General features: G+C 43.7%; 1 protein-coding gene across 1 annotated transcript; it reads right to left on the bottom strand.

The window, feature by feature from the left end:
• Nucleotides 1-5,149: 5,149 nt before the first annotated feature.
• Nucleotides 5,150-24,328, bottom strand: LOC112992539 (MARVEL domain-containing protein 3-like). Its single transcript, XM_026115698.2, has 4 exons — nt 24,214-24,328; nt 23,429-23,584; nt 19,696-19,865; nt 5,150-6,037 (listed from the first exon to the last, which is right to left on the bottom strand). Exons 2-4 carry the CDS (start codon nt 23,542-23,544, stop codon nt 5,331-5,333), a joined length of 993 nt encoding a protein of 330 aa, XP_025971483.2. The 5' UTR covers nt 23,545-23,584; nt 24,214-24,328; the 3' UTR covers nt 5,150-5,330.
• Nucleotides 24,329-24,564: the final 236 nt, after the last annotated feature.

Genomic DNA, 24,564 nt, shown 5'->3' on the forward strand with positions numbered 1-24,564 from the left:
TTAAGAAAAGAACAGCTTCCATTCAAACTGTTCTTTGGCACTGTAATCCCTATATGCATTCTCATCACCTTAAAAGCAGTTTTGCATGTAAACTGAGATCCCAGGTTTTTTTAACGCTAAGCTTTGAATTCAGTTTCTGCTGTTGCACAACTTGATTGTCTCCTACATTGAAACAAAACAAACCTAAGTCTTTGGATACCAATTTTCTCTATTCTGGAAGAGATGTTTCCCCACACTGAAGTAGTTTTATAAAATATTTGAATAAAAGACTTTCAGGAAAAGAGGTGTTTGAAGGTGCACAGTCCACCCGGGTGGAAATTTCACAGCAGTTCACTCAAAGGTGGGATGTAGAATCAGTGTTTTCTTTGTTTTGTTTTTAATATAGTCATCCTAAATATCTTATGTTCTCTGTTTTACCCTCAAAATTAGGGCATGGAGAGACATCTTGTTGCAAAATGGCTTCATGTTTCTGTGCTTTAACTGAGATGGTCTCTCTCCAGAGCTGTTCCATAGGGGAGGGGGGTCTTCTGGATAATGAATGTCTGGTGAGCTCAGCTGGAATTGCTGGTCCCATACTGACTAAAGCTATTTGCTCCTCCATGGAGTGAGACAGGTGCAAACTGATGGTCTAAATCCAACAGGGGCTGGTGGAGAGACTTGCAAGTAACTCCGAGATAAATGAGCTACTGAACTCGCCCCCACAACTGTGTGCCAGTTACCAGTCTGCAGTGGGGCTTTCCTCCTGACAGACGGCTTCAGGTCACCCTGCAACACGGATTAGTTCCCTAGCATCCCTAAAGAACGGGTCCATGACTATTTTATTCCTCTTTTTGAAGGTTCTGCAGAGGCTTGGCTTGCCAGAAGGCCTCCTGCTGTATCAGAGCAGGGAACTAACCCGGCTTGTGTGCCCAGGTTGAGAGAGGCCACGCTATCCGCCCACAGCAGAATCTCTTGGACGAGCATAGATTTGACCTTTACTATGAATGTTCCCGTCAGCGCAGGTGATAAGCTGATGATGGTCCTAAGGACAGGTGCGATACACCTTGGGCATCCCTCATATCAATGAGAGACTGAGGGTGATGACTGCGTGCGGTCCTGCAGTTGCTAAAGGCCTGAGTACTTGCAGGTAAAGCTGCTTCAAAGTAGCAAAGGGAAACGGGTGAATTCATCTTCAGTGCTGACACAAAAGGCTGCACGCAGGCTGCCTCTACACATGCACGGGGTGGGAAGCAAAGGAAGGCTTAAAGAAATGAGAGGGCTGACAGGAGCCATTTGCCCTGATTTATTTGCTGGTCCAAATGTGGATTCTTGTCCCTAGCTTTAACTGGCAGTCCCCACTGAGAGGTAGCAGCGAGGCGCAGCAGAAGGTGTGCACAGTAGTCTGCCTGGAGGGCACGGCCACCTGCGGCAGCAGCTGGGGCTGGCAGCTTGTTGCAGCCTCAGTCATCTGTGTAAGACAGAAAATCTCCTCTCCTGCATTACACCTGCCCAGCTTGCGTTGTCAAAGTTGCCTAGGGCAGCTACAGCCCCCCGAGAGCAGCTTCGCCATGGACTGAGGGTAGTGTGGTTTGGGTTCCCCTGACTGCATGTGCCTCTCCCTTCACCCTGAGAGGAAGGAGCATCTTCTCTTTTCTGCCCTGGTCTTCTGAGTATTCCTAGCATTTTCCACTCTTCCCTCCACAAAGGTGAGTGAGGGAAACAGCACCGAGGTTCATTTCCTCTTTGAGGTTTTTTCCTCGTGATTTTGCTCTGTGGGGCCAGGAAGGAAACCAAGGTGACGGGCAGAGCGTTGAAGAAGGCGACAAGCGCGGAGCTCCTGCAGGGCTTTGCCATGCTTCATGCTCCCTCTGCTCACGCTGCTTCGGGAGCTCTGCCCTCCCTCTTGCAGAGGGACAGACGCAAGGTTGCCAGGGCCTTCGCCTGCTCTGTGAGCACTTCCCTGCCCAAGGCACTCAGCAGCCACCACGAGCCTCCCTCACGCATGGCTTCCCAGGGGCTGCTCGCAGGAGGCCACGCAACAGCAAGGAGAGAGGCGTTTCGCTGCAGGACACTTCCAGGAGGAAACAGTTTAGAGTGAGTCTTTTCAAAAGTCAACTGCAAGCCCTGGGTTATGGGTTGGGACAGGACACAGTGAGCCAAACCTGGTCCAGAAGTTGTAATGGAGACTTAGGAGACTTCCCCAAAGAAGTTCGGCAACCAGGAGGCCTAACAGTACCACTAGTGCCTGCAAAAGTCATGAAAAATGGAGGGGACTGGGATGGAGGGCTTTCCTCTGCTTGCTGTGACTGATGTCACCAGGCCTGTTGCTGTCTCTAAACTGCCAGAGTGGCTACAAGATGGGGAGCGTGGCCCCTCATCGCACAAAATCTGTCACTGAAGCAATGAGGTTCTTACCCTGTAACATCCTTGCACTGAAAAAGAAAGTTGTGGGGTGAGAAGGCAAGAAATCACATGGTGGTATTTATGTATTTACAGCTGTAGGAAATGCAAGCCTAAGCAGAGCTGATAGGCCAAAGATAACTCTTAAAAGGTGGTTTTCATTTGTGCAAGAGTTTAACAAACTGAAACCATTTGAGCTTCTATTTTCAGTAAGTCTGGCTGAGGGAGTTTGGCTAAGGTTTTGTTATATCTGAGCAGGAGGCTGGGCAAAATATCACTTTGTCAGATGATTAAAAAAAAAAAAGGCAACAAAAGCACAGTAGCAACTTCATTTTTTGAAGAGAGTCTAGTGTCCCAAGCTTGTGGGTAAGGGCGGACACTGGGAGAAAAGACAGATAGACAGCAAAACTGGTGGTGAAAATGTGGACTACAACCCTGGTTAGGATGGATGGAGAAGGTGGTCAGGGGTTGTGGTACCCTGAGACTAGTCAAGCAACAAGCCAGGGTGCCGGGGAAGCTCTGTCACTTCCCACCTCGAGCCCTCTGAATGGAGCGAGGCGGGGTTGGCTGCTGCGGCGGTTTGAGTGTTGAGCCGGTGAGCAGGCCCTGAAGCGATATGCGAGGAGACCAGCACTGAGAGTCGATGGAGAGAGGTGAGTCTGAGGAGATGCCGAGCAGCCTAGGGAAGGATGGGATTGTCCTGGCAGGGAGAGGGACGGAAGTTGAAGATGAAAATGCAGTAATTGGACCAGGGGTCTGAGGGGGAGCTGAAACTTGAGAGTCTGCGGAGGTGAGAAACATGGGGGTATAGGGGAGAAGCTGGGGAGGAGCTGAAAGAGGGTGACCGGGTGCTTGGGGCAGGGAAACGGGTTCCAGGAGTCTCTAACTGATCATCTTGAAGTGGCTGCTTTTTGACTTTTTCTGGAAAATGAGTAAAATTGCTCCAAAACCAACAGCAAGGGGATCTGAAATGGATTGACTATGGAGACCCCAACTGTCCAAGGGAGGAACACTACAGAGAAGTCCATAGGGAAACTCTTTACACATTTTCTGAACTAACTTGCAATAAATCAGGCCTTTATCACATACAGAAGAAAACCCCAAAATACAGTATCCATGCTCAGAGTGCCATCGCTATTGCATTAGTGATGACCAGCAAGCATTCAGAAATGAATAGGACAGGGTAAAAAGTCCTATGATTAAAATTCACAATGCACGCACATTTAAGGACTGGGATTAAAAAATACATGCTCTTATCTATAGTTTTTTCTAACTTTCCAAAAGTGTCACTTCAAGGTTTTTTTTCTTTCTCTAAGTTAATGTGTGATCACGTATGTAAGCCTGCATTCAAAATGTGCAAGACATAGAGGTGGCACAGGCACTTGAATCTGGTGTAGCCCAACACAAATGTTTTTGTGAACAGCTGAAGGTCCTAAGGCTGCAACTGGCCAATCTCAGTCTGTTACAGCATATCAGTGAAGGTCCGGTTCTCGGCAAAGAGCTGGAAATAGCAAAGTCTTAATTTTGTGGCTCTAGCACTAATGTAAGTCATGGCAAGTTTGGGAAAACTCTACGCTCAGGTCTCCACATAGGAAGGATAATGCTAATAAAGCTTGTTCAAAACACTGAGATGGTTAAGTATTGTTTAAAGTATTATATAAATGATAAATACTTCCTGTAAGGCTCATGTAATCATTTCTAGCTATCTGATCAGAATCTCAATGTTCTCATTTGGCTTATATTATCTCAAGCATCCTTTGAGGGACAGGAATATACATATAGAGGGGGGGTGTGTGCACAACAACAAAAAAAGCTTTACTCCCGTTCAAAAGAGCTACAGCTGGGTAATGAATCTCAGCCAGACCAAAAAGAAAGAGCACAACCAGAATCAAAATTGCCTTTCCCCTCCCCACAAGCTGACAGATCTTGATGTACTTCAGTAATAGTCTTTTTTTTCTCACCCTCTCACCTATGAAGTCCAGTGATCAATTTCATCTGCCTCAAATAAAGGACTCTTGAAAGATGTTCTCTTAAATTTATTTTCTCAACCCTGAGGGCATACAATTACTGCTGCTCACTCAGGCTTTTCATGTTTAGATATTGAAAGGATGCATGTGTTTTTGTCACTGTTACAGCATTCCCACGAAAAACTCAGTGGCAGCCAGTGCGCTCCTGACACAGGCTCTGCTCAGCACTGGCTGTACCATTTGCAAGGCAGCCCTTATTTAAGTGGTTACAGAAAGGAGCAGTACCTCCGTTAAGCTGCTTGCCTCTCAGGTGCTGATCTGTGCTCAGTGACGTGGGGAAAATGCACTGGGGAAGGGGAGCAGGATGCGGACGCTGCTTGGGAAACTGCAGCTAGTGCTGCTCACCGAATTCCTCAGGGAGCACGTGATCAGCGTGTGTCAGCCCTAGGACTCAGAAGATAAAATGCTTTGCTAGCCTGAGCAAAGCAGGTTGGGAGCGTAGCTTAGGCTGTGATTCAGACAGGCCCTTGAGCGTCCTTTGCTTTGTGAGTAGTTTGGCTTCAGTCACTAGGATGCTTCAGCAGGCCCAGGATCTGTTCAAGGACCTTTCCGAAGAGCTGCCTGCCTGCGTTAGCTGTACTCAATCCCTCGTGTTGTGGGAGAGGAAAGGAAGTGGTTTTTGACAAAGTTTGGCAGCACTGGGATTTCAACCTGTTAACAGCCCCTTGTTGTTTGGATTTGCACCATGCAGGATGAAGACATTTTAAATGTAAGAGTGGGGCTCAAGAGACTGATGCAAAGCCTTGTTAAAACTTCCTCTCAAAGTGTCTATTTTATTACATGTTACAGCAGTATCGTTACATTTGGTGATTCGACACCTCCTTGCACAATACATGGTTGGACTGGTTACCTGTTTAGCATTTAAAATCCAGTGTCTGTCCCTTGCCGAAGCTGCTATTCTCTGTCACAGTCCCAAAGCTGACCTTACACTAATGTGGCAAGAGCCTGGACGCCATGGGACCTCTCGGAGCTCCTGCGGACCACAAGGTGGTCCCTGACACTTCTGTCTCTGAGGCTGCTCTCAGGGCTGCCCTGAGCCTCGGTGGCGTGGCTCTGGAAAGCCTGGACGGTTTGAACGGTGTGGACGCAGATCACGAAGCTGGCAAAGTACAGACAGGCAGCAGCGACACCAAAGAGGCCAACAGCCGCATCGCCGCCCTGGACCACACAGTTCATGGAGGTATAACCGCGGCGCGCATACAGCCTCTCCCGCTTCTTGCAAACCTCCGTCGAGTTCACCTGGATAACAAAATGCAAGTAGAGGCCAACAGCCATGATGTACCCAACGCCAGCCAGCAAGTTGAAGGCACACTCGCCCGTGAGCAGCCCCATGGTGAGGCGTTGGATGGGTTTTGCCCCCACAACAAGGAAGAGGAGGGTAAGTGAGCTTGCCGTTAAGCTGAAGGCTACTCCGCCGTACACGCAAGGGGCTCTCATCTGAGTGAACTGCATGTCCAGCTCTCTCACCTCCTGCAGCTCGGTCCCCTCAAAGGGGCTGTAGGCTGAGCTCAGGCTAAAGGAGCCAACACCCAAGCCACCGATGGATGTGAAGCCTGCAAGGGAGGCTTGGGCAGCACCTATGCAAATCAGCACCAGGAGATTAATTGTGATTTCCACAAACTTCAAAATGCCTGTGAGGGGAAAGAAGGGAATAGACATCAAAATCACATCCTGTGCAAAGCAGGGGGAAAAAAGTGCACCAAACCTATAAAGAGCAAAACATAAACTATTACGGAGATAGTGCTCTTGGCTATAGCTACAGAAGAGCCTTCCTTTAAGAAAGCAGCATGAGCTCTCATGGGTACATTTCAAAGGTTGGGCAAATTACTTTTTTTAATTTGTCAGTGTGCTTGACAAATGGATCTCCATAAGGGGAAAAAAATCCATAAAAATTTTACTGTGCTTGTGTTATTGCCAAGGAAAGCGTACGGTGATTGTATTTTGGCCTGTAACTACTTGGCATAAATATACTGAGCAAGAAATATCCAGTATGAACAAAATGCTGAGGTTAAAGCTGACAAAACCTAGAAGCTTCTAATGGCTTGAATAATTGTGCAAATTATTTGGGTCCTTAAAAATGTGTTTACTGCTTTAACTTGCACATCTGTTTTCATGTATTTTTTAATGTGCTTGTTAACTTAAACTAGTTATCTAAGCAGCTACAACTTTCACTTCATCTCCTTCAGAGAAAATAAATCTCAAGAAGCAGTTACTTCCAGGAAAAAAAAAAGGGGGCAAAAACACCTAATACGTGGAGGTAAGTTAAGAAGTTAAGTGAATTTGATATGACTTTATGCATTCTCTTACCCATGCCCACTTTGAGAAGAAAAAGCCTTATGGCTTCTGAGCTGACTCTTCTCTTCCTTTTCTTACGTTATGCTATGGGTAAGATAAGCAAGGTTTGAAAAAAAAAATCTGGATAAATGACATTTTTTCTAGTAGTTGCTTGTCAGGCAGGAGCAGCACGGATTATAGATAAAACTGATTATTCTGTGACAGCTCACTAGGGGTCAGACTAAGATTAGTAAATATGACTGATGTTGAAGTTCAGCATAGCTAGAGTTGCCTATTTGGGACATGAAAACCCCCAGCGTATCACATGTGCCGCTCCTCAAGTCCTGAAATTAATAACTGAATTGTGAGCCTTATCCCACTGCAGCCAAGGACACAAGAAGCCTGGCAGACGAGCCTGTATTTATTTGTCTTTAAGTTGGGGTAAGATCTGTGGCTTGCATACAGATTTCCATTTTCTGCTGCTACCATTTATCAGCAGGGCACTCCCCTGCCGACCAAGGGCTCAGCTGCTGCCAAGGCTGTACAGGCTTGAAAAGAAAGGGCTGAAGCAGCACACGGGGGAAGCGGACTAATTCCTCCCCCGTGCTGCCAGATGCTTCTGACCGAGGAAAGTCGGTGACAGCCACCATGAAGGATTCTTAGATATTCTTGTCCCACCCCTTCTTGTTCCCTCCCCACAGGGCTGAGGTAGCTGGACCAGTCTGGTCCCTCCCTCATGCCAGTGGAGCTGCTGGTAGGTAGCGCACCAGTTCACAGCTTCGCCCTGCAAACCAACCTATATGCACAGAGGGGAGCAATGACAGCGGTGGGAATACCTGGGAATAGCCAAGGCTCACCATTGCTAGGTTCCCTAGGTGTATTTAGGTGTGTATATATGTGTGTACACGTGCACACACACGCTCCATATCCAAAATACAACAAGGTAGAGCGGGCAGAAAATGCTACCACAGCGGAGGAACTAAGCTTGCAGCTCCATATATGTTTTCTTCAGAGGTGATCCTGATTTCTGCATGGCAACATGCCTCTTCCTGACTATATACCAACACAGCTATTTCTGCAAAGCTCTTCAACAACTATGCTGCTTACCAAACACATTCAAGTGGTTTTGCCATCAAATGAAATATTTGTGAAGCTTAATGTAAGGAGAAATTTAAATCTTGGCCTACCAGACAGGATTCAGGCCTCCTTGTACCAAATCAAAACTTGCAGCCAGAAGACTCAAAGTTTTTAATGGGCACAGTCATCGCACGGTGTCACCACTTAATTAGGGCTGTTCAAAACATTCTGAAAGTGCAGGGCAGGAGACTGACTGGAGCCAGATCAGTTATCCTGTGTCTACACCATGTGAGCTGTACAACCTGCCTTCCAAATCCAGGAACTCACCTTAGGACCTCAGGGCCCCTGGCCACCATTGGAGGCAGCAGGCTGCTTCTCTCTTTAAGGGTTACTACTAACTCCATAGATGCTCCCTCAGGAAGTGGTTCTGGGACCACTTACAGGGAGGAAAGACCACTTAATGCAAATCCTTTAAGGTTTTAAACCTGTTTAGGAACTTGAAAGATGGGAATTCATGTCCAGCCAGCTTTCCCTTCTTCTGTCCTCAGAACTGCCTCCTGGTCTGCAGCTGCCTAGTGAGATGCTCTGCCCCACTGAGTATCCACTTTTGCTCTCTGTCACCTTGTTAAGCTTCAGAAAAGGCAACTTTCTGTTTGTCAGAGTGGCTAGCACCTGCTGATAACTTCCATATGTTCATAACAGTGTGAAAATAACTGATCCCAATCCTCAATGACACTGTTCCAAAACTTTCTATGTATTCACACAAAATCTGTTTGCAGAGCTGACTGCTGACAATAAGAGAGCAGGGCTGGCAGAATATGGCTCTTTGCTGATAGGATGGGAAAAATGATCGGTGTGGCTCTACTGTATTTTTAATTGCAGTGGTAGATGCTTTATGGCATGCTTTAAAGAAATCCTTGAGACAGGGCATTCAGGTCGAACAGGTTTTATATGTACCTGTACAGTTTTTGCACAAGCCTGCTACAGAGTTGATTGAAGTGACTAACAATGGAGAGAGCCTCATTAGCAGTTACCCTACCAGTTATTTGCAACATGTAGGTTGGCTTACAAAGAACGTGCAATAACCAAGACACTCGTGTTAGAGAAAACCCTAAAATGATGAACACTGTATAGACCAAACTGGGCAGCTGTGAATTACATGTCTACCATGAGAACCAGCAGGGTCTGTGAAAGTAACAGACAGTTAACTGCAATCTCTAAAGTCTTGTGCAATCAATCATTAGGATTTTGATGGAAATATTAAGCACGGTATAATATTAAGTCAGTATGTTCAAATCTTGAGGTGGGTACCCCGAAAGCCTTGCCTGATCTAGATCTGTGTTAGCTAAAAGCTGATGTGCAATCTCCTGTACTAATGCAAACACTAGGATAGACAGACTGAAGTGAAGAATAAAAGGACAGTTAACAAATTTTGAATCTTAACTCTGTCAAGGCTTGCTAACTAATCCAGTCTAGTAGTGATCAGCATAAAGTGCACTGCAGGCAAAAAAAAAGGGCTGAGTTCAAATCCGTGCTTCTGAGTCTACACTGTCATTCCTACTTTCACAGGCTGGTTAGCTGCTTCATCTTAAGAGTTACAGCTGTAGAACCTACTCTGCCAAAAGTTTCTTCCCAAGCAGAAGATTTTTATTCATGTTTACAACTATTCCCTAATCCCATGCAACAATGACTATGTTGCAAGACTTGAATATAAAATGACAAGAGGTCTGAAAATCTCAGAACTCCACCAGTTTGGGTGTTTTTTCCCCCTTTCTCAAGTTCAAAATCTTGGGATCCACCCAAAATGATACTGATCTGTATTAACATTAATGCAGTGCACAGGTGGCTTTGGGAACAAACCCTCTCCATACTTAGCAAGTAGTAGGACTCAAGTCTGGCTCCCTGGATTCCCTTTTCCTTTCCCATGCTTCTTTCCCTCACTGCTTTTCAGCACTGAAGGTGAAAAGAGTTGATGCAATCTGGAAGGTAGTGGGTGGTGCCAGAATTGCTTCGTTCATTCCATAAAATCCAAATTTGACTGGTTGATTACTTAGACGTGTCATACTTGTTAGCTTTATTTGAATCCAATCCTTTCTGCTGTGAAATGACAACCTGCTGAATCAAACCTTCTATCAAATGCAGCCTCCCAATTCATACCATTTATTATTCAGTATTTTTCTTTTCTTTCTGATACAGCATGCACGCTTTGCTATTGCCATGGTATTAATCCATTCATCAATGGTTTGATCTTCTGTCAAATGCTGGGCTCAAAGATGCAGCAAAGCAACTGTCAGGCTGTAAGAGTACAGCTCCACCGGCAGCTGAACTTAATCTGATGGCTCCTACTCTTGGCTGTACAGTCAGCACTTTCTTCCCCTGCCCAGTAATCGCTCTGGCCTAACGTTAGACCCTTCCATGAGCTGTTATTAACTAAAACAGCAGGAAAGTATTCAACTCTTTCTTTGTGTGCTGTTTTTTTCTGCAACTTTAGCAAGTTAAAGTGAGTCACAGAAGGATCTGATGAGCAACAGTGCTGGTGTGAGCTTAACAGGGGAGATAACACAGCCAAGATCAGTGAAGGACCAGAAACACTTCTGTCCAGGAAAGGCAAGCTGTTAAATCTGCACACCCTGCCTCATAAAACCACACTGTGGCTGACTGTGGGGAAACCAATAATTCAATCATGTGTTGACGTCCTGTATGTTGGAGGCTCTGATGAGGCGTCTTCATCCAGGCACTGTAGCAGGATGACCCTGATGTTCAGACATCAGGATCTCAGTACGGGTATGTTCATAAAGTGAAATAGTCAGTTTAAAGTGAAACAGTCAATTCATGCTTATTCCTGTGTTTCTGCAGCTGGCAAAAAAGTCTGTCTGGCAGACAGGTAGGTGTGACTGTATCTGACTGATGGGGCCTTCAGAGTGTCCCCCTCCACTGTGTCTCAGCACAGTAACCACTTTTTTCCTCTCTTGACTGCATGTGAACTCCCAAACTCATTTCCTCCTCTTGAGTTGACACCCCTATGTATTTTTAAGATGTTCTATGCTGTTTTTTTCTGGCTTGCTTCTTCCCTCTGCCTCCTCTGCAGACTGGGTACTCTTGGGAAGGGCAAGGCCCAACTGGGAGCCGCTGAGGTGCCTGGCTATACCCGTTCACACCTATGCCATACCCCGTTAGGGATCGCTACAGGGGAAGGGAAGAGAGGAAATAAGGCTACAGACTGATGAAAATTCTCCCAGCCTTTCTCAATGAAAGATTTTTTTTTTTCCAATTTGGGTAGCTTTCTGTTTTTCATGGATAATTTTCTTTCTTTTTTTTTCTTTCAAAGGTGCAGAGAAGTATTTTGACTATATATAGTGACTTACAAAAGTAGGAGCCAGTCCTGAAAAGGACCCCATATGCAGAATTTCTCTTGCCAGTGCAGGTTTGCACACCACAGAGAGTAAAGATACAGCTCAAAGCACAGCTTCAGCCACTGCTGTGCTAGACTGAGTTGGGAGGAGGAGGAATAGGATGGGGGGAGACAAAAATGTCAGAGGAAGAGGGGTCTTGTTCTGCTGCTAGAAGGGGACAAAAATGTGGCAGAAGTGGGGAGGAACCAAAACAATGGAGGAGAACTAAACAAGGGAAATGAAATGGAGACAACAGTCACAACGGACTAAAAACATTAAATCTGGATGCAAAGCACTACAACAAAACATCTTGCTAATGGTTTTACTCCCCTTATGTATATAGGCACAAAGCAAGATCCTACTCTTATTGAAAGCAGTAACAAGAATTCAGCCAACTTCAGTGATGCAGGATCAGGCCAATAGACAACTCCATCTTAAGCAAACATCCCCTCCCGCCAAGCCCCCACCCCCCCGCTGTTTGTGTAGATTTGTGGTGGGATTTAGGCTTTCACCAAGTTCTGCTAAGACCTCCCTAATGGAGTAATGTTCAAAGGAAAAAAATCCCTAAACACAAGAGTTAGGCAATGCCACCAGTTATTCACTGAATATTGGCTTCTCAAAGGACCCAAGGGAACTATATACCCAGAGCTAACTAAATTTACATGGCGCATAAGTGCCTAACACATGCTTAGTTGCTTGTTTTTTGTTTTTTTTAAATATGTGTCTAAATGGAGATCAATGGAAAAAATAGTTTAAAACTAAGAAAATTAAATGATTTATGTGCTCTAGAAAGAAGCATTAGTACTACAGTTTAACAAGTTGTCACTCATTAATAAAGCTAATCGCTCCATTAGGAAACCTCAGAGGATGATCAGCCTTGTTTCTAGTGACTCAGAGAAGCTTTAAGTTCACAATCAGAGTGCTCAAATCCAGATGTATTGTCCTGGTTCCTCCCTGTATTGCCTTTACTATGCTGTCCCACCTGTACTGGTCCTTCCCTTGCCCCCACCTCGCACTGCTCCAGAATTACACAAGCCCTGCTGGCCGCAACCTGGGAGGCTGTATTTATGTCTTGGAAAGGTACATTTGGGAATGCTCAGGTGGCAATGCCAGACATGGTTGCCACCACAACCTCCTCCTCTTGCCCTTTTGCCAGCTGACTCCTAAGTTTTGAGGCAAAGGGGTGCTACCTCTGGTACTTGCTGTTCATGTCTCAGTGCCAGATCATTGAGAGCAGCTGCTTTGTGCCGGCAGGGAACCATAGGGCAATAACTTCAGCCTTACAGAGAACAAGGATCTCTTACCCTTTCTGTCGCTTCTGGCAGTTCCTCCTTCTGTTTAATAAATACCCTCTATCCTCTGAACAGAGCTGTCCAATTTTCACAGAAAATGCTGACCTAATTTGTAGAACCAGTCCATCAGCCTCTATCCCCATACAGTTTCCCATTGCTTTATGACACTGAAAGATTTATTTGCCAACAAGACACCTTTAATACAACCTGCCTTGGCACAGCAGATCTGGTCTACTATCTTTTTTATAGTAGTTCCTTAGAGGCATCACTTCTAAACATGTTCTTGATCCTCTCCTGTTAGCCTGGCATGAGGCATCTTCCAGAATTTTGGAGTAGGTGGGAAGCAAAAGGTCTTGCATTAACTTGTAGTTCTTGGTCATACTAATTTCAGTACAACGGTTGTAAAAGGCCTTAGATATATGTGAAATGGCGGTAGGTGACCTTATGTTCTGCATCTCAGGAAACGATCTTTTTTTCTTCCTGATGTACCCATAGTTCTTTCAAGCAGTAATTAAATACCTTGGTACCGAAACAAACTTGCAAGAGTTCTTTAAAAATAATAAATAAATTAGTCCAGAGAACAATGAAACACTCTTGTGCTAAGGTATCATGCCAACTTTCCACAGCCACTCCTTCCATCTGAACTGAAACTGAACCACCTTTAAGTAAGTACAAAGACAGGGAGGTTATTGCTCTTTCAATGAGCACAGTCTGGCTGAAGCTAGGTCAGGTTGGAGGAACCTGAGGGCTGAGGCTTCTCATTCACTTTAGAAATTGTAGGTTGTCATACCTGGTGAACAACATTCCTGACTGGTGTTCTTTTTTTTTTTTTTTTTTCCTTCTTCAAGTGAGCTAGGATCGCCTTCTCAAGAAATACAGCTACATTGGATATACAAGAGGAAAACTCCCAGACAGTCTGCTGTAGTGATTACCTTCACTAGCGGCCTTTTACAGAGGAGAATGGTCTTGCTGGTGATCACTGTGCAATCCTGCTCTCCACTAGTGGACAGCAGACCTGACTAAGGTTTCCCAGCAGGGAACGGTACCATGGACTAGTGTCTAATGCAGACCTAACAGCTAGCATGAACTTGGCCAGTATCTTTCCCTGCTACCTTAAGTAAGTCATCTCCACTGCAGTTTTCCCCTCTCTAAAAGCAGTAGCACATACGTTAGCACAGCCCTCAGAGGTGGATGTAAGCAACTGATGCAGAGGTGTGGGCAGAGTGAAGTCCCATATGCTAACGGGGCAATACGTCTGCCAGACACCACTTTGCTAAAGGTAACATGTAGCATCTCCAGCTAGCATAGCCCCCCCCTTCACCTTTTTGTAGTGCTAAATGCTCATAGCTATTTGTATTTGACAGCTAACAGGCCTTACCTCCAAACAAAATGCCTTGTAAATTCAGAACTGGAAGGCTACCTGCAGCTCTGCTACACAGTGGATCTTGTTACAGTACAATTTTAATTAAGCTTTTTGAATAAACTGGATTAGCTTAATCTGTGTAGCTCTGTCCAATTCCAACTACTTGGCATAATGTCCTCCCAATTACAGGATTAAAAAACCTGATGGCAAATTTAGTCTGTTAGTCACACTGTATTTAAAATATGCTTTGTAACAGATAGGAGGGGAAAGACAACTAATTATGAATGAGACTCTACAGAAATTTATTACTCTGTTTTAACAGCAGAACTAATTTGAATTTAACTACCATATGAACAGTGTACGACAGGTTCGAGCACAATATAAAAGAGCTAAAAACGGCAGGCTGCAGAGGCAAACCGTGAAGACGGTGACTAGAAAAATACAGCAGCTTCTAATCCTACTGGGTGCCTCCACACAAATGTAATGTATCCTACTGGCCACGCTGCTGGAAAGATCTAACATTTGCCACTGAATGTATTTCTCAATTTTTCAAATGCCTTTTTTCATCCAGTTACCTGCATTACATACATTTAATGACCCTTCGCTGCCTTTGAACACAGCTGCAACTACGGAAGGTCGTCTCCTTCAGCCCAGTGACTCTTGCAGACTACTATTTCCCCCCAGTTTCTCCACAGCATTGGAAGTGACCCAAGCACTCTGCAAAAATACTTTTCCCCTCCCGTCCCGATGTCAGACTGACCGTGAAGAATGGTAGAGGACATAATACTGCAACGCAGTATCAGTATAACAGCTATGAACTATGGCACAACTCAAACCCCATGTCTACTAGCTTGATCCCTGTGTTCAGGGTGACTTTTCACCTCAGTATTTTTTCCAGTCTATAAGTATTTGCTAGTATGCATGGCTACAGGAAAAGATTGGACTGTGCCTGTGAAAACAAAAGCTTATGGATGTTTACATTTGAATTAATGTTAGCTTGTTAAAGCATGAGTATATCCTGCAGAAAGTCACCGTTGCTCCCCTAATTCTGTTTTCTTCTCCAGATAAATTTAGTTTGATATTTCCTCCTGGCTATGTCTGAAATCAGAGACTTTTCTTGTTACAGGCTGTAATGCTGTCTTTTTCTGAGAGGAAATTGGTTTGAAGGCTTTATAAGAACTGTAGATTTTAGAAAGTAGGTTAAAGACATGATTGTTTGGAAGCGCCTACAATATGCTTAAGAAATCTGACACTATTCATGGTGCTTGTTTAAACTGTATTCGTGGCATCAAAGAACAGGGATTCAATTCTACTTGCTCCCCCTCAAACTTCTTACTGACCTTTTTAGTTGCTGTCTCTCTTTAATGCCAAGTGGGTTGAAGAATTAAAAAATAAGTTATGTAGTAGAGAAATTATGACTAGCACAGTACAATTCTATACAAGGCAAAAATGCAAGTGTTTTTTGAATCAGATACTGACCAAAGATGGGAGAAACATAGTTTACTTTGACTGTCTAAGCAAAATTAAAGGAAGCAGTGTCATGCAATCACATTGCTCCATCTCTTTCACACCAATACACAACATAAAAATAAAACCAAAGTTTTTTGAAGTCAGTTGGCCAAGTGTCTATAACTGATTTCGGATCAGCAGTTCCTCTTGGGTTTGGCTCAGATTTTGCTCACTCCAAGGTGAAGGAAACATCATGGCAGTGAGCCTTGAACACTTCTCATTCCCTCTGGTAGCCAAAAGCACTGAACTTGACTAAGCAAATATGTGATAACTAGTTTAGTTTTCATACTCTGAGGAGAGAGCTACAGAAACTTTAACTGCACTTAGTGTGAACAGCAAGCTGAAAGTTTTCTTCTGAAAGAACTGCAGTTCTTTAAGTATCCCCAGGCTAAAAATTTTGTCAAGCTTGCAACCTGTGCTGCTTTAAATGGCACATACTGTGTATATAAACTGTAGGAAATGGTTATTGCAAGCACTAGTTCCTTAGTTGATTAAAAGTTTGTCCCTGTCAGGGATAGTTTATTTCCAATTCCCAAATAATTGCATAGGATTCATAGAGAGCAAGAAACCCGTTGTTTAAGTCTCCTTCCTTGCTACAGAAACAGAAGGCAGCAAAATCCTGTGTTTCTGGTGCCTTTCCGATTCGCGATCTGCAGGTCCACAAGTCTGACTTCCTGGTGAGGAAGAACAGGTAGCAACTAGACATAAAGACAGCACAGCAGGGAAGACTCCGAAGTTTCTTGGAGGGAAGTCCTCTGACAGCATCAGCAAATATAAGGAGAAAGACAATCCAAGTGGTGGTGCATTCGATTTTCTAAAAAGCTCATGACAAGGCCTGTGGCCAAATGCTCTTAATGACACAAACTCCTGAGAGATAAAAGTGAAGATCCTCCTACAGATTACGAGTGGTTAAAAGAAAGTAAAGGCTAAGAAGAAATGATTGGATTTCAAACAGCTGGAAGTAAGAGCCAAATCTTAATCCTGTGCTGCCTGACAGCCACTAGCCATGTCTACATCAGCAGTGCAGCGGGAGTGGATCTGTAGAGCGAAATATTTGGAGCTGAAAACCCAGGGCTCACACTATTTGCATTTTGAAGGTGAGAAGTACTTCATTCTAGCTCTAGTTTGGTCCAAAGGACAGAGCATCTGCTAGCAGTTACAGCCCATCCTCTCCTTTAGTTTGATCTGAAGGGAACCCTGTTCATGCAGCCTGAGACTGCTCTGCGGCATGATCCAAAGAGCTGTGAGTGGGGACTCCTAAGAGACTCAGTTCAAAAGCACACACCTGATTTGAACTAAAACAGTAAGGTAGATGCACAGATTAATGTTTTGGAAGAGAATGAAAAATAAGATGACAGCGTGTTTTAATAGTCACACAAAATTGTTCATGGTTGTCAACTCTAAAACTGATAGGCTCCTGAGAGCTCAAGACATTGAATGGGAAATTAATGAAATCAGTGTTTAACAAGCACCTTTGCACTTGATGCATGTACACAAACACTCCCACAAAGACAGAACAACACAGATGGGCTCTAAATAATTCATTTCCGCTCAGGAAAGACAGCAGGTATACTTCTCTGAAAACATCACTTCAGTGTTCACCGACAGTCAAGCAATACAGCAAAAGCTAGGAAACATGAGGATAGGACTACAGACCTAGAACCACTGCGAGGCTGTCTAGTTCCTTTGGGAATTTACATCTTGAATTTGGAGTGCAGTTCCAGTCAGCCCATCTCAAAAGGATATGACGGCTGAGCTAACAGGCTGATTAGAGAAGCGGAAAGACTTCACTCTTCCTAATTAGTTCAGAAAACCCCAACAGTCTGCAGTTGGGGGAGTACTCCAGAGGACAGCTAACTCTCTACTGGTCCTAATTCCTACAGCCTTCCTGAATTTGGTACTTGGGCATTATGGTAAATTGTTACACAGAACACCTAAGTACGTGTCTTGTAAGATCCAGTACTGCTAACCATGTAACCCTACCCAAATTGCTTAGAACAGGTATTGCTCTTAGAATGTTTTAATAGATTTTTTTCTTATGTTTTCAGGATGAAAGGATTAAAGAGGAACAGAACAGTCTGAAGTTTCTGAGATGGTATCAAACGCCCCTCCTGGGAAATGGGATCAGTATCAGTTGTCAGTTGTTTCTTTCATTACATTAGTGTTGCATTTATGTCCTTAAAGCAGTCGTAGGAAAAAAAAAAGGGGGGGGGGGGGGAGGAGGGAATGAAGGAGAGAGAGAGAATAACGAAAGACAAGAGAACAATTTCCTTTTTTCTGCTGCTACTTGCAGCCCAGGTGTTAGAAGGATCCCTACAAAAATAACTGCCTATTTCTGAAACTCAGCTTTAGCTTTTTGGGATACTGTTGGGGAAAAGGATGGATGAAGAGAATACATGCAGGTGAGGCAAATCCTTTGAGAGCTCGCATTGTTTAGAATTGCTCGCTAGCTTACCAAACAGGCCAATGTGCACAAAGAGCATAAGTATACTTGCTGGGCCAAAAAGAAAATAAATAGATAAATAGGGAGAGACATAGACTAAGATTCACATTTCAGTTGTTGCTTTGGAAAAGGTTGTAGAAGGTCACTTGATTTACCATGCTTGATACTAGCTTATTTTGGAATTAGAGGGGGTTGAGAAGTGAAATTTCACCAGAGCAACGATAGATCATTGGCAGAAGAGCGAGATGGTTAAATAGATGCTTCCTGGAATTTTTGTGCTGTAAGAAACTGAAGCTCACATGTAGCTGACTTCCTATTAAACAATTCGTGCAGCTTTTCATTTATAACATTTACTATCTGACTGCAGGGGATACAGCAGCCTACAAAACAATTCTAGGAAATTCAGCTAAAACTTGGTACTTACAAAAATTAAATGTGTGCGTGTTGGGAGGGGATAGATTCACAATCTTATCAACTTTCAATTTCTATACAGTTTTTGAAATAAAACAGCTAATAAAAGGGTTTATTTTCTACATGATCTCCCCTGCCTCTATTGCAAGCCCAGATATTAAACTTTTGGAAAATATTGGGAGGATGAGTGGCAGTGAAAGCACCATCTTCAACTGATACATCTGAAACTAGGAGGTTTTATGATATTTAATGCACTGAAATAACAGGAAGCAAATGGGGGGAGGGGGACGGGGGACCCAGTCACATTAAGTTATCCATCAATCTAATCAGCTAGTGAAACTGAAAGCTAAAAATAACTTGCCACTTAATTTTTCTAAAGCTATGCTAAAATAAGACTTGGAGTTTTTTAAGGCTTCTCTGAAACCAGTTAGAATTATTCAATATTCTTGAAGGAGGAACTGCTGATACACAGCTCTGGATCAGTAAATACGCTCTCTGAACTGTTGTAGTTAAATCTCCTCAAGTTGAAAAACAAACTGCATGCAAATACACAGTTACAACATATTTATAAGAGAAAAATAGCTCAAGCTCATTCTTAAAATTGTGCACCTATTCACATATAGAGAAATACTAAAAGCAAACTGAGCGTGTCATTTATCTTTCCTTCATAGAAGGAAGTAAGATTATGTTACATATTCCAATTTACTTTATTTCTGTCCCTGCTGGAGAACACTGTACGGCTGTTTGGAGACTCTGACCAGTGACTTTGCACCTGGCTGCAAGTTTGAGCTTGGACTGCAGCGGGCTCTTCCTACAAACAAGGTGACAATGCTGCCTGCCCTGTAAGAGGACAGCTTTTAAATGGGAGGTGTTTTAGCTACACTTATTTTCAGTTTATGGAAATGAGTTACTAAGTGTCAGGGCAGATTGCCTCCCACATTAACGTTCATTTCTCTGCATGCGGTAGTCACTTTAACCATGGAAAAACCAGGAGTTGTTATTCAAGAGTTGTTCCATCGGATTCATGTCCATAAAATGGTTTTGCCTCCCACAATGTTAATTTATAAAGATATATCAGTGATGACTGGATTAAATCCAGAGTTGATAAGAGGTCTGAGGAGAATGTGTCAGACAAGAATTAGCATCAAAGCTTTAACAGCCAAATTTAATGGCCTAGAGATGCTAATACCTATTTTACTCCTGAATCCCACCAGGCAGTGACACAGGTGAAGTTTTGCTGCAAGAACTGAGAGGTTAGGCGCCTGACCCACTCGGCTGCTCTAGGAAATCAACCTACTGGCTGCATCTTCAGACATCTAAGCACCTCTGTAAATCTGGTCTTTGGATGCCTAAAACTAGTTGCTAACCTGCAGTTATGCCATTTGTGAATTTTAACTCTCCTGATTTTGTTTGTTTTTTAAATATTCCCCTAGCTTTCCTTTGTTGGGCTTCTGAACACACAAACCAATGCCAAGACCAGCCTTTGTAAGGAGAGGAGCGGATGGCAAGCAGTAAGGATCTCACATACCTCTTGTTGTGCATACCTTTGAACACTTCATCCACAAGGTTTCCTTGGAAGGATAACATTGCAGTGGTGGGTCAAAGTACTCCTGTGCTGCTCCCGAGGTTTTATGGTAAGTGTCGGAGGAAATGGTGGAAGCCCTTGCATGCTGACCACTCCGGATGTCTTCTGCTGAACTGCAATGGCATAAAAGGGTAATGTACGTTAATTAGGTCATGCTCTCTCCTGAATATTTGAACAAGAAAAACTGTCAGACACTCCTGTTACTGTAACCACCTAGCTTGCTTCATATCTTTTTTTGCTTGTATGCTTCAAAAGCAAATATCCCAAACACTTGCATAAGTCAATGTTTACGAGGACATTTGCATTTGATCATTCATTGCTGTTTTCGGAAGTTGTGTACTCACTGAGTAGGCTGGCTGAATTGTGTTACTTGCAAAATGTAGCAAGCGGAAGGGTGTGGGGGGAGCTCTTGTCCATAAACATGGAATAACAGCTTTTTCATGAAAAACAAACATTTTTAGCTAGTCTACAGCAGCCTAGAGAATAAAAAAGACATTTTCCCAAAATAAATCTTAAAAGTAGCACAACTATTTTATCACTAATCATTGTGTCAAGTCTGTATTTCCAGTTACTGTGTCTTGTAAAGATGCCTTTCAAATGAATGAAAGCCATTAAAAAATAACAGATAAAGATTTTAAAAGCAGGAAAAATATTTGCCTATTTAGATCTTTCTCTTTTTTTCTGAACTCCCTTTAAGTCTGACAGTATTTGAAGAGGAATCTAAAATTGAACAAAAGAACCATTTCTGTGTCTCTGATTAGTCTCTTCATCTGCGTATCCCAAAACTGAATTGTCCATTTTGCTGCAAGGACATACAGCTCCACATCTCAAGCCATACCCTCCAGCGTGATGTCTGAGGTTGACCCAAATGGAAGAAGGAACTCTTGGAAAAATAGTCTTAAGAATACAGGAAAAAAAAAAACGAATAGAAAAGGCTGAGATTTTAGGTTAATCTGTCGGAGAAGTACAAGTTGTTTTTTTTAACCTGAGAAACACTGGGCATAAATTGGTTTGTAGGTGTTTGGTCTAATCTAAATGTTCTTCCTAATTTTCAGGAGAATTGTAACTTGCATTTTTCAAGATACATCTGGAAGATTTTCTTGTTAAAGGGTATTTTAAGACTCATTCAGCATTATTACTTTTAAATCTCTTTTCTCTATTGAATTTATCTTGAATTATTTAACCACAGATCTGCGTTTTCCTCAACTGTAGTTTTGTTTTCTAGTATCACTGCATTTCACTAAGGTTCATCTTCATCCAATCCCACCGATTCAATCTACACGTATTATCTTATTCATCCACATTAAATCATGTTCTTTGTAGTTTTTACATTTTAATTAAGATGTTCAATAATAAGACCAACCCTAACATCTCCATGTGTAGTTGCCAACATCTCTGTTTTGGCCGAAACATTCCTGATTTTTCTGACCTTTGTCCTGGGTCTTGTGCAACCACCAAAGCATCCTGCACAGCTGTGTCACATAAATTAAATAAGCCGTGTGATTTATAAGACTTCTAGTGAACTTGAAAGCAATTCCTTTGGTACTTTTGATGCAGCTGCTTCGCTCTATTGTATCCTGCTACTTGCCAGAAAAAAAAAAAAAAAAAAAAAAGCAGCCTGATGTTCAGTAACTGAGTATGATTAAAAAAAAGAAAAAAACCCTTTCTTTCAGATGTGTTTTTCCTCACAGTTGCCTCTTCTGGTCACCTTTGCTCCTGTTTTCCTCCAAGACTTTCTAGTTCAGAGTAACGCAACTCCTTCTCCCCCCTCACCAGCAATGACAGAAGGCACGGCAGGGTAGGAGTTTCAGGCACAAATGTATTGTGAAAAAGAGAGACTCTGGCTAGAGTCTTGCTTATAAAGGATGAAAGCACTGGGCACCCAAACTATAGCTCCCACAAAACTCTTCCTGTCTCTTTAATTACAGTATCGAGAGGTCTTTTGGCCAAAAAGATGTCTGTAAGTTCTCAACAAGATACTGAAATTCCCTTACAAAGGCAGCTGTTTTTTCATGGGAGGTAAGCAGGGGAAATGCTGTTAGGGTAAGCCAAACTCCGTCAAAACAATTGATGGAAAAGTTTTTTGACCAGCTGTAGTGAGGGCTGGCGCCTCCCGGATCCTTAACTCTGAGAGCTGTCTCCATGGCTATCCTAAATCTGTGGCTGCAGCTTCCCCTTCTCTAGCCCCAGGGTGGACACAGGGACGGTCTGTTGGCCTCTATCGTCCTTCCACCAATTTTCAGTGTCTGTCCCCAGACCTCTGTCCTTTATAATTAATGGCGCAGGAAAAAAAAATATATATCAGAGAATTGCTTTGCTAAGAAATGGTGACTTCATTTATAGCTATCCTTCATACATTGCTTAAGTGATGCTATAAAAACGATCTCTCTCTACTCTGGAAGAGTATCTTTAATACATCTCTGGCATTTGCTGCTCTTTCTTCTGATACATTCAAAGTAATTTCCCCTCCTATTGCCCCTTTTCTAAGGACAGCCATCCAGCCTTTGGGGATGCTTCTTAGGCTGACCTTTGTTCCCATTTTTCTCTAATTTTTCATGAACTAAAAGACGGGAGAAAAAAATCATTAGCTAGTTTTCACAATACGCTAGCATTACTATCATCCAACCTTTCTATACTTAGTCATAAGTACTCCTTCCAGTCCATGCAATGCTCTTCACTATTACTTCTATTCTCAGCATTTTTTTTTTTTTTTTTTTTTTTTTGGCTTAGATGCATATTACCAGAGAGGACCTCAGCATTTCAGCTGTTCTCAGACCTTAACGATATTCATCTCCTCCCCTTCTTTGCCTATATTCTTAAGCTGCCTCACATTGCAGTCATGCCTCCAGAGGCTAACTGTGCGTGCTGACTGCCTCACTGCCGTGGCTAGCTTGCCGCTGGTGTTTCGAGCTACCGCTCTGTCTCCTGCCTGGCAGTCACTGACGTGACCCAGAGGAAGACGCAAGCAGCCTAAGCTTGGTTCCGGCACCCCGCAGGCTGGCTAGGCTGACGGGGAGAGGACAATATCCCAGGAGTTTGTTTTTCACACCAACCCTTCTATTTGTTGATTTGCTTGTTGTACTGACAGGGTCTGGCCTGCCACAAACTGCCTTAGACACTTCAACAAGGACTAGTTTATTGACTGGGATGACTTAAATCCCTGTTTGTTCTGGATTAGTATGAACTTGCTCGGAGCTGAGCTAGACCAAGACGAGAGTTCAGCAAGTCTCCGTGCCAGCCTCGGTCACAAAACATCCTCCCTCACACAGTGCAGACCTGGCAAGCCTTTGCTTGCCCTCACCTGCCGACCGACCCCTCCAGGTGACGTGCTAACACAACACAGCCACCCTTCATGTACCTGCGACCCAACTTTACCCAGGCAACCTGTGAAATTCATATCTCTCCCTAGGTCAGGCTGCCTAGCTGTCTGCCCCCTCTTAGTCTAGTGCTACCCTGGAGCTCAGCACAAAGAAAAAGGCTAAAAATTGTTTAAAGTTTGGAAGTACAAAACAGCTTCCTGATTCTGAATGTGTCCTGAGCATGCTACATGATTTCAAGGCTGAATAAATGCTTTCTCTGCTGCTGTAATATGAATGTTATTTAAAAACAACAAATGTGATAACAGACATTATAGGCCTGCTGTGATTTGTGTTTCTTCAGGGTGGTAAAGACATACCTTCCATTGCATGGGTGTGGTTTCCTTGCTCTTCTGTCCTCCTTACATCTCGCAGATCCACGATTCTCGTGGTACATGCATTGATTATCTTTGTATTGTCCCCCAGCATGAGACATCTTGTCTCTTACATGTGTTCTTTCTTGCTGAAATAGCTTCCTGAGCCAGTGAAAAAAGAAAGTTCATTTTATAGCTCTAACTTAAGTTATTCATTGACCAACACTTGCAGAACATATCCCTGTCACATTGATTCAAGGTTCAGTAAAGGCTTCTTTAAGAAGAGACGGAAGTAAAGGCCTTAAAACTACACATAAAGTAACTTCATTAAAGAAGGAAGTTTTTCTCTACATTTTCTCATTCACCAAGTAACCATAATCTTTCTATATTTAATGCATTTCACTAATTTACTAGGTCTGCTCTTACCCCACCACCACCTTTGCTGCAAGGACAACACACGCTATCCTTATAGAGTATGAAATCTAGACTTCTCTAATGCTGTCTCTTAAATATAACATTAAACACAGCAAACGTCAGTTCTTCGCATAAGCAGGCAGATATAATTGCCACCAACTCCAGGGAAAGCCTGAAAACGCAGAATGTGGCCTTTATTATGGCTTCCTAAGCGGAAGGCACACATCAACGCGGACAGAAGGATCACAGCAGGCAGCCTGTGATTTGGAAAAGTGTTAGGTACGGGCCAAACCCGAGCGCCCTGCAGGACAGGGGAAAGCTACGTCTCGCAGCTGGGTGTTACGCGTCGCGGAGCCGCCGGGCGCCCCGGCACTCACCGCACCGCACCGCACCGAACCGCCGCCGCCGCCGCCGCCGCCTCTGCGAGCGCAGCCCCGTGGCCCGGCCGCCCCCGGCAGCAGCGCCCGGACGGGACGGGACGGGAGCGGAGGCGGCGCCCAGGTGCGCCCGGCCCCGGGCGCAGGTGCTGGGGGAAGGGGAAGGGGGAAGGCTCCTTCTGCAGGGAGGCGAGTCCTGGCCACCGTTTCGTTTAATAAAAAGAGGCCGCTGAGGAAGGATCTGGTAAATGTGACCCTGCAAGAATATAAAACTAGAAGGTTTTTTTTAAAAAAAAAAGAAATCATGCCCCCCCAATCTTTTTTTTTTTTTCAAGTTAATCTCTTCTATTT

Source organism: Dromaius novaehollandiae, chromosome 2, assembly GCF_036370855.1.
Source record: "Dromaius novaehollandiae isolate bDroNov1 chromosome 2, bDroNov1.hap1, whole genome shotgun sequence".
NCBI classification, from domain to species: Eukaryota; Metazoa; Chordata; class Aves; order Casuariiformes; family Dromaiidae; genus Dromaius; species Dromaius novaehollandiae.

Coding starts and splice junctions, on each gene's coding strand:
- LOC112992539 (XM_026115698.2), bottom strand. CDS start 23,544: ATGTCTCATGCTGGGGGACAATACAAAGATAATCAATGCATGTACCAC. Junction 19,866..23,428: donor CCACACCCATGCAATGGAAG/GTATGTCTTTAC, acceptor ATGCCATTGCAG/TTCAGCAGAAGACATCCGGA. Junction 6,038..19,695: donor AAAGGTATGCACAACAAGAG/GTATGTGAGATC, acceptor TTCCCCTCACAG/GCATTTTGAAGTTTGTGGAA.